General features: G+C 40.7%; 1 protein-coding gene across 1 annotated transcript; it reads left to right on the top strand.

Moving 5' to 3' along the window:
• The first annotated feature begins 48 nt into the window (after positions 1–48).
• On the top strand, positions 49–17,253 carry podxl2 (podocalyxin-like 2). The gene is made up of 14 exons (XM_086150168.1): positions 49–234; positions 4,965–5,299; positions 6,343–6,661; positions 7,571–7,680; positions 8,175–8,270; positions 8,927–9,116; positions 10,409–10,576; positions 11,323–11,501; positions 12,612–12,686; positions 14,699–14,855; positions 15,424–15,485; positions 15,909–16,088; positions 16,760–16,918; positions 17,000–17,253. The coding sequence occupies exons 1-14, from the start codon at positions 195–197 to the stop codon at positions 17,057–17,059; spliced, it is 2,130 nt and encodes a 709-aa protein (XP_086006294.1). The 5' UTR covers positions 49–194; the 3' UTR covers positions 17,060–17,253.
• The last annotated feature ends 497 nt before the right edge of the window (positions 17,254–17,750 follow it).

Raw genomic sequence — 17,750 nt, 5'->3', positions numbered from 1 at the left:
CCTCCGTCGCCTCCTCACAGCCAGCAGGCAAACCGACCGACGGTCAACCGGCAGACTCACCGGAGCGGCTGCCATGAGCGCCGCTTAACCGCATCCTTCGGCAGACCGACCGGCTTCAACCCGAATCCCCGAATCGAGGGTTCGTTTCGGGGGAGGGTTCCTGCGTGCACTCCGGCGGGAGCAGCAGGGGCGACATGCCGGCCCCCCTCTTCCTCCTCTTCATCACCCTGACAGGTGAGTCGTGTTCCACTCCATCCTCACGAAAAGGCAGAAACACAATATTTGAGCAAAGGAGGCCAAAATCACACACATATTGAGGTGTGTGTGTGTGTGTGTGTGTGTGTGTGTGTGTGTGTGCCCCCGTGGTGGTTCTTGTGCAGAGCTGTCATCATTTCTTCCTCATTCACATCTTCTATTGACGGTCGTGCTTTTTTTTTTTTTCTGTGTGCGTGGAAAGCACTCACACTGCGGCGTTTCAGCGTGCACGCACCGATACGCGCACTCACTCATTTATTTAATGGAGACACAAATAGATCCTTGTCTCGTCTTCGAATGAAGTGTTCTAATATCGATCGCTGTCAGACAATCAAAGTAGCTCAGTCTCAATTATTGATATTGATTTTTTTAACCTGAAAACAAAAACTATCTAGCTACTCATTTAAAATGTACAGCAAAAATAGGTGCCTCTATATTCATTACACATTTATTACAAAGATCTATTGCAACGTTATAATGATCAGAATTCTGCTTATTCATGAATCATACCAGGTGATTCAGAACAGGAAATCACGCGACAGATTTTTAAGGCCAGTTTCTGTTGATTCAGATGTGAAAAGATTATTATTGGCCCCACAGAGGAGACCTGCAATGTTCCTAATTTTATGACGATTATTTTTCAAAAAACATGTATTTTTTTCGCTAATTTTTTTTGTTATTTTTCAGATTTTTTTTCTACTTTAGTGTTTTTTTTAATTATTTGAAATAAGACAATATTAGCTGACTAATACATTGAAACATTTATACATTCAGAAACAAAGCATTGAAATTAGAAATGTATTCAAAATGCTGTTTTAAATCTTTTAATATTCATTAAATGCAGTGCTTGGAAAGGTACAAATGATATGTATATAGGCCCTATGTATATAATGGCATTTTTGAGGTGATTCAGAAGAAGAGGATGATGATCCAACAGGAAATGGGGACACAGTGCCATTTTCCAACAATTTCAAATCGTTGACCCCCCCGTCCCTCGGGACCCCCACCAACACCGTCTGTGTCAAAATCCTCTCCATCCCCCTCCCTGTCTCCCAGCTGAGGAGAAGGGGATTTGGGGGAGGGTTTCAGCCCAAAATAAGCTGATCAGACGGGTGTTGAAAGACACACATATACACACACACACACACACACACCAGTAACGGACAACGTTGGCTTGCTGTTGACCTGCAGAGAAAAACAGATATTATTTTTGTAAAGTGGGGGTTTGTGTCTGTTAAATTAAGAGGAATCATCCTGGCTGGTCGAAGCTGGTGTGAGACCCTGAGTGGAATACCGGAAGAATATTTTTTTGCCCGATAAAGCAAAACACACAGTTTCTTTTTACCTGCTACTGATACGATGATCTGACAGTTTCCGTGCTAACCGTGGGGGGCGCTTTACTGAAAAACAAATCAGAGAATCAAAGTACAAGGTATGGCAGCCATAGATAATATCAGAAGTCTGCAGTACACGGGTCTTAGATGAGTCCTTGTATGTCCTGCTGCTGCTGCGAAACAATTTCCTAAGCATGGGATCATTAAAGTACAACTCATCTCATCATTCTGTCACATTTGAAGGTTAAGACACTGATCACGTCGTCTGGCACCGAGGACAAAACTCTGAAGAGGAATAATGACTTAGAGACTTCCTGTGCTCACACTCTGCCCGAGCTCTAGGCTGCGCAAATGGAGATCAGATGACTCTACCTCGTGTCTCTTAAATGTCTTCAGAACAATCGGATCAAATCAGGACAGGTCAAACCGGTCATTTCTTAAGAGACAGTCTGCGTTTCACCTAATTCCAGAGGGCAGTGCCAGGCGCCATATGTGGAGTACTATGCATTGGCAACGCGCATTCATGCTTTGCTCTCCCTTTAGTCAAATTTCTTAATACATACATGCAATACAAACTAAAAGTAATTCATAAGACCTTCTCACTCTTAAGCAATCTCCCTCAAATAAATTCAAGAAAATTCAGATTTGTTTATTTTTCACTTTTGACCCCCTTTTTTACAGAAAGTTCTTGCCAACGCCAACTCCTTGCATTCTTCCTACCATAAACTTCCTTCAAAGCAGAAAATTGGAACTGTTTGTAGGTTTTTACTGTTTCAAACCCCCCAGACACTTGTACATTTTCAGCAGGTCATGCGAACGTTTGGTGATTTAGCATCCGGTCAATATAAAAATTAATCACATGTCGTCTTCATCCTTTTCTCCTTTGGGCTTCTCCCTTCAGGGGTCGCTACAGTGAATCAACCTGTATCCTCCTCTCACACCAACTACCTTCATATCCTCTCTCACTACGTCCATAAATCTTCTCCTTGGTCTTCCTCTACTCCTGCCTGGCAGCTCCAATTCCAGCATCCGTCGACCAATATATTCACTATCCCTCCTCTATACATGGCCGAACCATCTCAGTCTGGCTTCTCTGACCTTCTCTCCAAAACATCTAACATGCGCCGTCCCTCTGATAGACTCATTCCTGATCCTATCCGTCCTTGTCACTCCCAAAGAGAACCTCAGCATCTTCATCTCTGATAGAAATTAACTGAATGTGAACTCGTATATTTTATAGCTGTTGAAGGACCAGGTAACGCAAACAAGTATATGTGAAAGGTTGATGATCTGGCCCTGTTGGTCGATGTGATGCATGAATTGATTTGATTATCCCTCTTAGAGGCATCTTTAAGGGTATCATATCCTTGTGTCGGACCGCACATACACAGATACACACATGCCAATGAACACCATAGCTACCTCAGCGTTAAGCCCATAAGGCTAACTCAGCATTTCGGTCACTGCAGGGACTCATTGTGCAAAGACTTTTTGTAAAGTAATTACTCTGCCAAGTTTAATTTATGGACATGTTTTCAAGGTCACTGGGCAGTGCTTGCAGCTGGATGTGCGACATGAGTGGTGCTTTTGGGATGAGATTAAATGGACAGATGTTAGAGTTTATTAATAGGTTTCCATAAAAAGACTTGGTGATTGATTACATAACACCTGCTGTCATTGATAATCTCCCTTTTGTTCACATTTCCATGCAGAAAAAGTCCCTGTGAAGGGACCGGAAAACTGAAAGGGTCCCTGCTGGACCCAGACGCTTTTACTTTGGAGGGTTTCGGCTGCAGCGCAGGTCGGAGCCTGTGGTCGGGCGGAGGGAGTCCTAACGCTGTACATCAGAACATGCAGTAAATTTACACCCTCTGCAGGCTTTTAATGGTCACTTTCAAACCCCAGAGCTGCATATTGAAAAATCAATGAGAGATCAGTGCAGCTACCGAGGTGCATCATTTTAACATCTCAAATGAGATGTTCAAACAGGAAATGCCATTATTTTGTTGCTTTTAGACAATTGTGAACAGAAAAAGAGGTGGAAAAAATATTTTTTTAGGGTCTGTTGAAAGACATTTCCATTTCTAGTTATTGCCAGTTCTTGTTTTATTTTTCATTCAGTGCAGGCAGTGAAGTGACGGTCAGACAGGAAGCGCAGGTAAAAGTCTCAATAGAATTTACAAGCTAAGAGGATTATTTATGCAAAGTGTAAAATCATTAAGGCGATTAATATGATGCAGACAGAAGTTGAATAAAATATTAAATAATCAGTTTTTACCTACACTGTGTATCCTGCACTCTGAGTTTTAGTTGGACTGCAAATCACAGCCAGCATTTGGCGACAGGCCGGGTTTTAACTGGGCCGGTCACCTGTTGATCACCGGACCCCATATAGAGACAGACAACCATTCAGTCTCTCACTCACATGCTCATTTAAAAGTTTTTATGTTGTATTTCATAAATGCCTGAACTTCAAAAAACAGAAGTAGAAGATGATAACTTAAATAATCTCACACAGGTACAATCCGCATACTTCCTTTTTCTAAAAAAAATGTCCTTAATAAGACATAAACCTGTCTGACTATCAGCTCTGTTTATCAGCTACCAATTCAATGTCTTTGGGGTGAAAATCTGCTTCCTCTCACCTCAGCGACCGCATGACTGTCCTGTGAGTCTCACAGACGATGAGCGAATCTCCCCCCTCCTTCGAATGAGGGATCCATCCTTCCCCACCGTGCTTAATGTCTGTCTCTTTGGACACATTGGTAGATTACCCGGTTGCCCGCGGTGATGACACTCTCAGAGTCCGCAGAGCAGTCCCTGAAGGTTGCCTGATAGTATTTTCAGCAAGTGATGCTAGTGGCATGTTCTTCGGCCTGCGTGAGAACCGAGGCGGGGTAGTTCTAGGTATTTTTACTGCTGTCAACCTAAGAAGACCACATTTTATGGACCCCTGCAGATTTGAAGCAATAAGAACAGAAGCTCATTGTGATTTTTATAGCTGTATCCTCCAATGTATTGATTCAGCAGGCTGTCCCACATATTTGAAGGTTGGAGGTTCGATTCCTAGCTCCCCATGCCTGCATGTCCAAGCTTCCTCGGGCGAGATGCCAAACCCCCAACTGATCCCAATGGTCTGAGAATTGGTTTGAGTGTGTTTATATGTGTGTTTGTGAAGTGTAAAGCACTTTAACACTGCAAGGTGATGAAAGCACTAATAATTAGAGACCCCCCCCCCTCCCAGGATTGTATTCAAAATAAAGTAGAAGTGAAGATATTAAAAAAAAAAACAAAGCATGTCGAACTCAAAGCTTTTTTTGTGGTATCATACTGGATTATCCATTATCTTGAAAGTGTTTTCCTCGCTTCCCACAGGTTTTCTGTCCAGCTGCCAGGCCTTCAGGCTGGGTTCATCCCCCCGCGTCATCCCCCTTGCCCCACCGCTACCCCGTCTGTTCCAGGATGAGAGCTCTGCCCGGGCTCAGTTCGTCCAGGAGCTGGTCCGAGCCAAACGCCACTTGGCTGACAGCCTGGTCCGCGTCCAGCCTCACCTGGTTCACGACATGAGTTGGCCAGGCGTCCTTGAGATATCCGAAGCCAAGACAGACTCAGCAAATAAGTCTAGGCCCGTCCAGACGCCCGCCGTTCAGGACAGGATCAGAGCCTCAGCGATGCTGGATGAAAATGCAAATATCAAAGATGAGATGGAGGTAAAGTTGCCTTAAAAAGCTGAAATAATGGGACACGTGAAATTAGGACACGTGAATGAAAAGCAATATTTCTGCCTTGCTCTCTGTCTTTTTGCAAATATTGCATTACTCTTGTTAAATAGCTGATATTTCTAAAAGGAAAAGTGGACACTAGATGTGTTAGCAAATAAAGTTCTTCCAACTAGTTATGTGTCAAAACATTGACAAAACATTATTACAAATGAATGCCAAAACGGGTTGCCATATTACAAGTAAATTGGTAATAATGTATTGGAAAATAGTCAAATATTTTGCCGGGAAGATTTGCCTGAAGTCACTTGAAAGTTTAGCTAATCAGGAGGAGTTATTTGTAAATTAGACTTTATTTCACTGAATTTATATTAAATTACATAGAAATGCCGAATGCTTGGTTGAAATTACGGTAAAAATAGCTGAAAGTTAGGGGGAAAGAAATTAGAAGATCATCAGAATTAGCATTTACTGAGAAAAAACTATAATATTTCTCTGTGCCTTTTTCAAACAGTTGTAATGATGGTTTCCTTTTTGCAATTCCTTTCTGAGTCAATATTTCCAATTCTGTTGTAATTGTCATTATACATGGCCATACATTTTTTTAAGAAAAAATCAAAAGAATCAAAAACTTTTTTGCTTTCTTATTACTGGTTTATTAAAAAACAGTCTCTACTTAACCCACTTAGGGTCTTTTTGACAGAGCAGGTGCCTTTAAAAACTAGAGCTTGTTTGCTTTTACCATTTTTATTATGTTTTTTTTTTTTTTTGTGCCTCAGCTCTTTTGGGCTTTTTTCTGTTTGATTTGGAATCCTCCAGCAAATCGCTTTGACAGCAGGTTCATTTTCATCTTATTCAGCATGGAAAGAATGACATCATAAACTAGCAACCGAGTACATAAATACACACTGAAATTATGCAGCGGGAGATTCTCTACTGTTTTTCTTTTGGGTTTTTTAGATATTGTGGAACACCTGTTTTTTATTGCTTTATTTAGTGATGGCTCTAACTAATCTGTGATTATCTGTTTCTAGCGAATGGTTCATCTCGTGGTTCCCCAGGATGTGGACGGATACCCGGGACACATGGACTTCACTGAACCCGAGACGGGGCACCTCGCGGGGCCTGGAGTCGCAGACGCCTCCCTGGAGGCGTCCGGCTTCTATGGGACTGACGCAGAGGACAGAGACAGAGGAGAGGAGGACCGGGAGAGGCGAGCCGGAGAGGAGGAATGGGAGAGAGACGGGGGTGAGGACAGGGACAGGAAAGACAGTCGAGGAGGATCTGAATACCGAAGTTCCCTGGACATTTTAGCGGGCAATCACACGTCACCTGATCTGGATACTATGATTGGTACGTAGCGTGAACCACCGACAGGAAGTCTGTCTTGTCCTCTTGGAACACTTGATTATCAGTCTCTTTGAGAAAGTCCTCTTTGGGTTCGTGGTGTGTCTACACCCTAAAGGCCTCTACATGCTCCACAAGAAGCAAAGACTTTGTTTTGCTACTACAGCTCATTTCTGGCCACATTTTATACTTCGCGAGGCACTTGGGTGCAGAACTTCGGAGGAAATTGTCATAGCCTCCGCCCACACATCACACGCCAACTGAAACAATGACAATATAGCAACAGCAAGGTAACAATGGCAGAGTGTGACAGTCCTGTTCCTTGTTTCAGGGTGTTTAATATGATAAAGCCGCTGCGAGAAAGTGTAATGTGACAGGATGGATTTTCTCCCAACTCTTCTTTCAGCCTTTACCAATTTGTCACCATCAAATTGACAGTCGCACTCTTCTACACACAATATTTGGAATACCGTGTTCCAAGAGTTACTAGCCATTAGCATGTTTTTGTACGCCTTACAAGATGCATCACATATTGTAGCGGTTTAATCAGGGAAATGCACGGGTGATGGTAAAACTTCTGTTTAATGAGCAATAGCTGTTGTTGGCCACAGCCACGCCACACAAGCTTGCAATACAACTAATTGTTCCCGCTCAATTCCAGGTAAAAAGACACCAGAATTTATTGCACCCCAAACCACAACCACATCATTCCCAGCAACCCCAAAATCACACAGAAAACAAGCATAACCTTGCCCTCTTCAAATTCCTGAACAGTCACACAACAGTTCTCGGACACGAGGCATAAAATAGATGTGTCCAGGATGACAGCCTTTTTGAGGACGTAGAGGCTTTACGTTTATTCATGAGAAATATTATCACAGAAGTTCTTGACCAGTTTCTTTTTATTTCATGCAGGCTACAATCCATCTTTCCACCTTTCCAGCTCCAACCAGCCCAGCAGCTCTTCCCCTTATGAGGTGCCTGATCCCCGGCTCCATGAGCATCACGTGTCCCCTGTCCTGGAGGTGAGGATTGGAAAATAATGCCCCGATAATGTTTATCTGAATGCACATTGATTTTTACGGCAATTAATGTGCGGGGTCGCTGCCCATCTTTGACCGTGAGCTTAAAACATACCTCTTCACCAAGAACTACCCTACTAATTGCACTTAGCCCTCATCCTTATATAAAAAATATAAGGATGAAATGAATGTATGTATGTATATGGTTCTGAGATGGCTATTTGGTTGAGTGGTCACTTCTGACTTCCGACGACTGGATCTTCGGTGACTGAATTGCACTTCCTGTAAGTCGCTTTGGATAAAAGCGTCTGCCAAATGACTGTAATGCAATGTAATCAAGATGCTCCTACACTCCATCTTGAATCTGTCGCGTTTCACCTTTAATACAATTTATGCGGAGAACCAGACTTTTAGTTCCTGAGGTCAGAAAATACATTGGCTTCAAGATGATGGTGGTTTTATTACTGTGACGCTACAAATGTTCCCATTTTCTGCAGGTACTCAGAAGATCATCCATTTCACATCGGCCAACTCAGGCAACTGACCTTCACAGAAAACCTGGATTAGAGGGAGACAAACACCTCGATCGAAAAGTCAGTTCTTGTTTGAGGACACTTTTTAATATTTTCTTTGAGAGACTTTTAATCCCAGATTGAGGAACCTGCAAAAAAGGAGTCTCTCTTATGGGTTTAAATAGTAGAAAAACTCGATAACAAGTTCCCCTTTATTTATGGGATGATTAATCTGTTTACCTCACTGGATTATAACTCACTCCGGCAGTCTGCATCAGAACAGGAAGCGAGGCCTCCCCTCATTTCTATAAAAGGCTGTTTAGTCACGTGATGCTAAAAGTAATTGAACCTCCAGGTTCTGTTATCCAGGCTGAGAGAGGACGTAACAATTCTCCTGCTACCTTCCTGTTTGACCATCAGCTACTTTGACGAAGAGACGATAATTCAATCTTGTCTGCTCCAGACTTTCAACATAATCAGATCCAAATAAATCCAAAAAGGAGAATTAAAAGTAGCCATTCATTCTGCTTTGTTAATACCCCTTTTTGTACTGTATCCTGCCTTTTGCCTTAATGTAACCAATATTCAAAATGTGAACTAATGTCGTTTACTTAAAAAAACAAAACTGTGAACATAATATGGCAAAAGATGAGAAAGAGCAGTGTCCCAGTTTAAGACAAATGTAGTTCTATAGCTTTGTCTATTCTTGTTTTTTTTTTCCCATTTGCACCATTTAGGGGACAGAGGATAGAGAGCTTTGGGAGGCTGAAGTTGAAGAAGACGGACACTCCAGTGGTTTCGATGTCCTGCACGCCTCGATCACGACAACCAGTGCATCTCCTGATGCTGCTGTTGAAGCCCGTGGAACTGCCACTCCCGAGACCGACACAGGAACAGACTTTGCACTGCTGGGGAGTTTTGCAAAAGGTATTTTACTGTTCCCACCATGTGTTGCGTATTTACACAGATAGCCAGCAGGCCAAACTCGGATTCATGAGTCAGGATCACAGCGTCTCGCTCCCTTTTCTAAATGGTGACAGATGTAACCGAGCAACTGACAGATGAAAGTCACAACTGATTGCCCACGAAATCACAGGTGAAACTGAAATAATATGGGAGAAATAATGAAAATGTATACACCTAGCATTCTGAATCACCGTGTTCACAGCTCAAATATTAGGCTTTAACATTAGCATTACACCCATCATGTAACGAGCAAGCAAGATTAGCAAGTGACAGCCAGGCTAATGCTCCAATATACACCACTGGATGGTGCTATTGCTATGCTAACGGCCATTGACGTCGCTGTTCTTGGCTAACAGGTTTCGGCGGCAAAGCTAGCAGCAGTGATTGACAAGTTGCTAAAAATGATCTCTAACACCACAAGCAAGGCACTTGGAATTCCCAGACTTATTAATTAAGCCTCAAAACAACTTTTTAATTTAAATCCTTTGCTTTCTGAAGCTTTATAAGTAGTAGGAAGGACCGTAGATTCTAGTCCACATGACTGAATTTTACCCCATAATGCGTTGTGACTCTAATGCATAATGAGAATGCTTTTCTAAATGTAAAACTGAGAGTAACGTTTTTATGCGCTATTAACATTTTGACTGCTTTTTAACAATATTAAAAATATGAATTATTATTAACTTATTAAGTTATGAATTATCATTATCTATTCAGCCCCACAGTTATAGCTTCTGTTATAGCTACTCATTATTATAATTTTTATTTACTGCTGTAAGGACAGCAGTAAAAGTTTCTTTAATTTACAATTTTGGCAGTTTAACTAATGTTTTTATTTGCCAAAATGACAGTTGGTATTCAATGGCTAGTGGAACTTGCCAGAGTGCATGTCAAATAAATTTAAAAATGTTGGAATGACAACATGTTTAAAACGTTGTTTAACAATTTCATAATAAACCATAACAACTGGTATAATATTTTTCAAGATTGGCTGGTAGAAATGCTGTCATAACGTCCCTCCTGTCATAATAAAGCCTGTGCCAATGTAAAAAAGAGTTTCTCAACTAGAATTTTAGTTTAGCAATTTCTTTGTGCAGTATAAGGTGATGTTTGACTGTGATGAAAAATTCGAGAATTCCAAGGTTTAGTCTGAATTTCCATGGAATCATTTTTAATAAAAACTTATTTGATAGCAGATTGGACAAAAGAGCTGTCTCTAATCGTACTATAATTTTTGTTCTTTGTTTATACAGAGAAGACTGAAGATGAAGAACCTCATAGGCAGCAGGAAGAAGAAGAAACAGACATTTCACTCACCCATGGATTCACCCAGAATCCAACTGCACCGGAGGCCGGCATGGTTCCCAGCAGAGAGCCCCTGCAGCCCAGCATGGAGGAAGATGACATCAACAGGGTTAAAGGTGAGAATCTGGCTCTGGATCTCGTGAAGATGCATCACATCAGTAACACAATGAGCCAAGAGTTCAAAATACAGACTTGCTAATGAACAGTAAACTGCAACGCACTTGCATGAATTTTTAAAATGATTGACCCAGTTCATTAATTAATTCAAACACTCATTATTTGTGCCTTGTATACTGCGCTCACGGTTGCGGGATGGCTGTAGTCTATCCTTCCTGTCATTGGGTGAGAGGCGTGGTTTACCTCCTTTCACTCATTCATTCACCCACCTTTGCAACTTAGGGTCTCCAATGACCCCCTGCTATTTTTCTGTAATAATGCTATTAGTGGCTAAAAAAGCCATCTTGATATATTCAAATCACATCTTCAAAAAATTGATTTATTTTTGAAAATGTATTTTATCCTTGTTTAGATTTAGTTTTTTTTGCACAGGATTTTTCTGTTTTTTGATACATGTTTCGCCCCTCTGTTCCTCTATCTTGAACTTGTTAGAAAAATGTTTAAGCCGATGGCATGTGATGCCTTAATAATTTTTGTATTGTGATTATTTGAAAAAAAAACACACCTGTTCTTTGACCAGAAGTCAGTGGCGACAAATATGTTGCTGCTTCTCTCTCATTACGTCTCGGTGCACCAGGAAGGATCAAACCTCCAGTGTCAAGCCTTTTTAACATGAAACCATGAGGAGGGAAGAGAAAAAAGTCCCTAGTTTGGTTTTATGGATTTTCACAATGATTTTCCTCAGGGGTTACCACGGAAGACAGAGGTGATGAAGAGCAGGATGGATGGACAAAGATGGAGCCAGAGGACAAGAGACTAGTCATCCCTCTCCCCACAAATAACTCTCAAACGGTGGAAGTTACTGATGCAACCCAGGATATGCTAGAGACAACCGTGCCCCCGCAGAGGAGGGAACCCCAGCAGGTGAACTTCAGCATCACTCATCCCACTGACAGTTGAAAACGACTCAGCGCGCCCTATTTCTGTTGACGTTTTAATTATTTAACTGACTTTAACTCTACCAGTGACCTTATTCCAGCCGTTATGGCAAATCGGGCCCATTCTTTCATCCAGCAAATTAAAAGAATTACAGACATTTTCAACTATTCCCACTGGGAAAAAAATCAAAAACCCTTGTATTTTTATTAAACAAGAAATAATTGCTTCACATTCAAATCCCACTCAATAATAATAATTCTCAATTTAATTCTCAATTTGAAAATGTAGTTTATTTTCTCATAAGTCTTACTTTTTGTAGAGTAGAGTTTTTTTTAGAATTTCCTGGGAAAAATTTCAGGCCATGTTAAAAAACCTTTTTGTTATGTAAACATTTTATATCACTGATGTCATAGACCTAAATATAAGCGTTTGGGGCAGGGGGAAGGGGTACTAATGGCCTTTTAAAATAATGATGGGAAAAGACTGTATAGCAACAGCTTCTTCTTCTCCTTTCGGCTTTTCTCTTCAGGGGTCGCCACAGCAAATCTAACTTCTCTATCTAACTCTATTTTCTGTATCCTCCTCTCTCTCCCAATATATTCACTATCCCTCCTTTGTACGTGACCGAACCATCTCAGTCTGGCTTCTCCTCTAACATTTGCTGTTTCTCTAATAGACTCATTCCTGATCCTATCCATCCTGGTCACTCCCAAAGCGATCCTTAGCATCAGCATCTCTGCGACCTCTAGCTCTGCCTCCTGTCTTTTCGTCATTGTAACTGTTTCTAGGCCATACAGCATCACTGGTCTCAGCACTTTTACACCTATCCTTTCAAGTGTATAACAACTGCATTTAATTTTTTTTCAATGAAATATTGAAACATATTTTAAAAAATGGTAGCCTTTCCTTTCCTGTTGATCACAGACAGTTCATTTTCAATCCTGTAAATTCATGTTACTACACTTTAGATATTACAATTTAGTCTGCATTAGCTGATCGCACATGAACTTTATAAGTCTTTAATTAAATATCTGGGCATTTGACAAAACATCCAACATTACTATGGTTTTGTCTTTACTTTCCGACTCTGTGCAGGTCCTGTGTGTGGAGTGGAGGTGGCTGACGGCTCGAGGCTTTGTCATCCTGAACATGATGCAAAACTTCAGCTGTGTAAGTTCATACAAACATGCACGTCCTAAATGTCCCATAAAGTCAAATTGACCAAATAAAGAAGTATCTGCTACAATCAGACAAGTCAGAGTTTGAAATGATCCTCAAACCTTTTTTTTCTATCTGGTTTACCATGAACCGAAAACAGCAGACTGCGAGGCTCTGCAACTTAACAAAATGGGTATTCTCAGTTTTAATGGTTGCACATATTTACTGACAATCACAGTGGGGAGAACAAATATTTGATACACTGCTGATTTTACAAAGCTGGTGGAGGTCTGTCATTTTTATCATAGATACTCTTCAACTGTGAGTGATGGAATCTAAAACAAAAATCCATAAAATCTCATTTTATGATTTTAAAGTAATTAATTTGTATTTTATTGCATTTTATAAGTATTTGATACATCAGAAAAACAGAGCTTAGGATCTAGTACTGAAATATTTCAGAAATATTACAATTGGCCAGATTTTGGCCCACTCCATATAGAGCTTCTCTATATCCGTCAGGCTTCGGGGTAGCCGCTGGGCAATAAGGACTTTCATGTCATGCTGGAAGACCCAGCCACGACCCATCTTCAAGTCTTTTACTGAGGAAAGGAGGTTGTTGGCCAAGATCTTGCTATACATGGCCTCATCCACCCTCCCCTGAATACGGTGTAGTCGTCCTGTCCACTTTACAGAAAAGCATCCCCAAAGAATGATGTTTCTACCTCCATGCTTCACGATTTGGATGGTGTTCTCAGGGTTGTACTCATCCTTCTTTTACCTCCAAACACAGCGAGTGGAGCTTAGACCAAAAAGCTCTATTTTTGTGTCATCAGAGCACGTGACCGTCTTCCATTCCCTCCTCTGGATCATCCAGATAGTTATTGGCAAACTTCAGATGGACCTTGTGTGTGCTGCAGGATTATAATCCATGACGGCGGAGTGTGTTACTAATGGTTTTCTTTGAGAGTGTGGTTCCAGCTCTCTTCAGGTCATTGACCAGGTCTGGTCATGTAGTTCTGGGCTGATCTCTCACCTTCCTCATGATCGTTGATTTCCTGCATGTTGAGATGTTGCATAGAGCCCCAGACCGAGGGAGATTGACCGTCATCTCCAACTTCTTCCATTTTCTAATAATTGTGCCAACAGTTTTTGCCTTCTCGACCAACTTATTGTCCTGTAGCCCATCCCAGCCTTATGCAGGTCTGCAATTTTATCCCTGATGTCCTTACACAGCTCTTTGGTCTTGGTCATTGTGTAGAAGTTGGAGTTTATTCGATTGAGTGTGTAGACAGGTGTCTTTTACACAGGTCACGATTTCAAACTGCTGCAGTTAATATAGGTAATGAGTGGAGAACAGGTGGGTTTCTTGAAGAAGACCTAAGAGATCTGTCAGAGCTGCAATTCTTACTGGTTGGTAGGTGATCAAATACTTGTTATGCAATAAAAAGCACATTCATTATTTAAATATATAATGTGATTTTCTGGATTTTTGTTTTAGATTCTGGCACTCACAGTTGAAGAGTACCTATGATAAGAATTACAGACTTCATGCTTTGTAATTGAGAAAAGCTGAATATTCAGCTGTGTATCAAATACTTGTTCTCCCCACTGTATGTGCTTTCATTTGAAAAATGAAGAATTCAGATGATACGCCAATCTGAAATTAGTTTTGTACTCCAAATATGAATCTTCCCCTTCTGTAGTTTAATAACCCTACCTTAAGATGAAGTTGTGGTTCCATTCAAAAGCTAACTGGATAGAGATAAATTCATCTGAACTTTCTTATCTGAACTCCTGCACCAAGGTCAGGAGTAATGCATATTGGCCATGTCTATATCAAGAAGCTCTGATTTTCCTCCATCCCTTAAACACAAGCAGACACTCAATGTGTTCTCTGGACTGAAACATGATTAAAAAATCAAGAGGTTACATGTACCGGAATATGTGTGTGTGTGTGTGTGTGTGTGTGTGTGTGTGTGTGTGTGTGTGTGTGTGTGTGTGTGTGTGTGTGTGTTTGACAGGATGACTTCATTGCAGACCGGGGAGTGAGGTTCTTAAAAATACTGGAGCAGGTTTTTGCAAGAAGAATGAACAGCCCTGAGGGATCTTGGGTTCTTTACCTGAGCAAAAATAAAGACCAGCAGCACCAGCTGCTGATGAATGTGGCCTCTGAACATGGTACACACACACACACACACACACACACACACACACACACACACACACACACGCACACACACACACACACACATACACACACTAACAGGCTGATACATGCCATACGCCACTGCTGCCCCAAGAGTATTGATACTTTTATCATGTCAGTTAAGGTGTTTTATTTGGATTTGCAAAATTATATCATAAGTGAATTCCACACTTAGAGCTTGCAACCAGTTTGGTCATACTAATCACAGCTGGTGCTTTTACTGCGATTTTAGACGAATTGTTCGCCCCTTACATTTTGTAAAATGGACAAATTTTAAGAGACATAAAAACAAAGATAAGAGTGCAGTTTTGCCAGACAATACACTTGTGTTAACTGGGACAAATCCTTAAACAAAAGAAATGAAGATGTTGGAATATTAGATTAATTTAATGGTTATTGCCATTTACAAAGCTGAGTGTAAACAGGAAGTAAATCATTTGTATTTTCATCATTCATGCAAACAACTTATCAATCTTTTCATGAAAAGGGGTTTACTATGTGATATAAGTTTAAAAAAATTAAATGACTTTTCTCTTTCAGGAGTGATAGCCACCGAGGAGGTGCTGGGCATGCTGGGTGAGATCAGGGAAAATTTAAATAATGTAAGTTGTCAAAAATAACTGTTTGTATAGAGTTTCTTTTTTCAGATGCGTTCTAGTTTTTAAATATGCCACCAGGAGAGGTCTAATGACAGATGAACAATTTGGTTTGTCCATCATTTCTGAGGTCACTCTGCAAGACACCAGAAACAACACTCTTTTTTTTAATAACAAGTGTTTAACTGAAATGCCTTTATAATGTTTATTTATGTAGAAAAATGACCCTTTTCATGAAGAAAATTATTTGTTTTACACAAAAAACTAATTTTGTGGTTGCATATTTCGGTTTAACTTTACAGCCAATATTATTATTTGTCATTTATGTATTGATTGTTTTGATCAGGCATTGTGCAGGTACATCTGTAAAACATACAAATGTTGTAAAAGTGCAAGAGTAACCAGTTAAGCCGGTATGGGCTTCCTCAGGTGGGCATCCAGAACTACAGTGCCGCCAAGAGCTGCCAGCCTCAACCCAGTAAAACACGCAGCGACTACAGTAAGCTGTTTGTGGTTCTGGTGATCATCGGCTCCGTCTGCATGGTCATCATCACGTCCGGATTCATTTACATCTGCTGGCAAAGACGACTGCCTGTGACCAAGAGCACGGTGGGAAAACTCACTCGGACCAGACAGATTTTTTAAACCAAAAGCTGCTGTCGAAGTTCCAAGTCACAACATGGAGAAACTTGGGCTTTCTATACTAAAAAGAGACTACAACTTCTTTTAGAGGATATGATTATACAGTATAATAAGAACCTCAACAATACCTTAGTATTTGTACAGAAACTCATCCTACACTCAGATACCTTTTGGATACTAATGTAGTTTTGGTACTTTCCATGCATCTACAAAATGGGCGTAGCTGCTAGTATTAGCATTATAGGTCTTTGGTTTTGTAAATATTTATTTACAATTGGCCTGGTTGACCTTCTTTGTTGTTGTTTTTTGTTATGTGTATGTTGCATTGTGACTTTTTTTATCTGACACTGCGCAAAAAATGAAAATTGTACTACACTAATATGCTATATATTAGGTACATTAACAACTTTGTGTTATTCCAGATGCTTGGCTGGCTACAGTGCATACCTGTATGTTAAGTTCATTTGGGTTCAATATTAGAAATAGAGTGTAAATTGGTCAGTTATGTATTTGGTAGTGTAGTTTCGGCAGGATATTATTGTTGAAAAATAAACGCAAAAAATGATTTGCTCTCCGCTGTGATAGTCAGCAGAGATAATGCATCTATAAACAGCTGCCTTAACATATATATCTTGCAGTTCCATGCTGAGGAGCTTCATTTTGTGGAGAACGGCTGTCATGACAACCCGACACTGGACGTGACAAATGACAGCCAGCCAGAGATGCAGGAGAAGAAGCCGAGTACCAATGGGCTTGCAGGAGGAGTAGGGGGTGGAGAAGAGAGCAACCGCTGGCAGGTGATTGGACGATTTATCAGTTATGTCAGAAGGCAGATTTGGGAAATAAAAAAATGCTAAAAATCTTTTTTTACCTGGTAGGTGTTCGTCAATCAAGCAGCGACTGGGGTGGAGGAAGAGGAGCAGGACACTCATCTCTGATGTGTGAAGAGGAAGAGGAGAGCAGCTATGCGGGATGGTTGTCTTTAATAGATGGATCACAAGTGGAACCCAGGGAAAGAACAAGAGAGTATGAGCACAGAAGTAAGAAAGGATGGAAGGAAAAAGGATAGCCAAGAAAGGGTGCCCTGAAATTTCTTGTACATGGTGAGCAGTCAGTCAAACTTGGGGTAAAAGAGAGTAGAAGAAAAAAAAGGATGTTACTGACATCGTCAGGGGTATCAGATATTGGCTTCAAGCTGCTGCCATCACATCTCAGTTCATAAAGACCATAACCTTCATATCTGAGATGTCTACTCTTTTTGAGGGTTCAAGTATTCTCATGCTCTTACTTGCGCTTAGAAGCTTAGATAATTCCCAAAATTTTACATTTGTGGGCCATAGCTTTTACCACTGCAGCCATAAGAGAAGTCATGTGAAGTCAGTACTTGGTTCAACATTGAGTCAAAATATTTGACAGAGTTTTAAAGGTTTATTGAAACCAGACATTCAAGAGAGTAAGTTGAGATCACTGGGAAAAAGCTATGAAACATGCATATCTACAGTGTGTGGTTGAATTGTCACTCGAATACTCTATAATATAGTTGCGTTATTGATAAGAAAGGATGCATCCAGACTTCCTGTCAAAAAGCAACAGGAAAACTGTTGGAGAAATTGTCATATTACTCAAAAC

Source organism: Fistularia commersonii, chromosome 7 (genome assembly GCF_037954325.1).
Source record: "Fistularia commersonii isolate RoL2024-O1a breed Wild chromosome 7, RoL_Fcom_v1.0, whole genome shotgun sequence".
Lineage (NCBI taxonomy): Eukaryota > Metazoa > Chordata > Actinopteri > Syngnathiformes > Fistulariidae > Fistularia > Fistularia commersonii.
This window is presented reverse-complemented; position numbering and strand designations above follow the sequence as displayed.

Excerpts from the sequence above, each read along its gene's own strand:
- podxl2 (XM_086150168.1), top strand. The coding sequence starts at position 195 with ATGCCGGCCCCCCTCTTCCTCCTCTTCATCACCCTGACAG. Across the intron at positions 235-4,964 it reads CCTCTTCATCACCCTGACAG|GTTTTCTGTCCAGCTGCCAG; the intron begins GTGAGTCGTGTT and ends CGCTTCCCACAG. Across the intron at positions 9,117-10,408 it reads GCTGGGGAGTTTTGCAAAAG|AGAAGACTGAAGATGAAGAA; the intron begins GTATTTTACTGT and ends TTGTTTATACAG.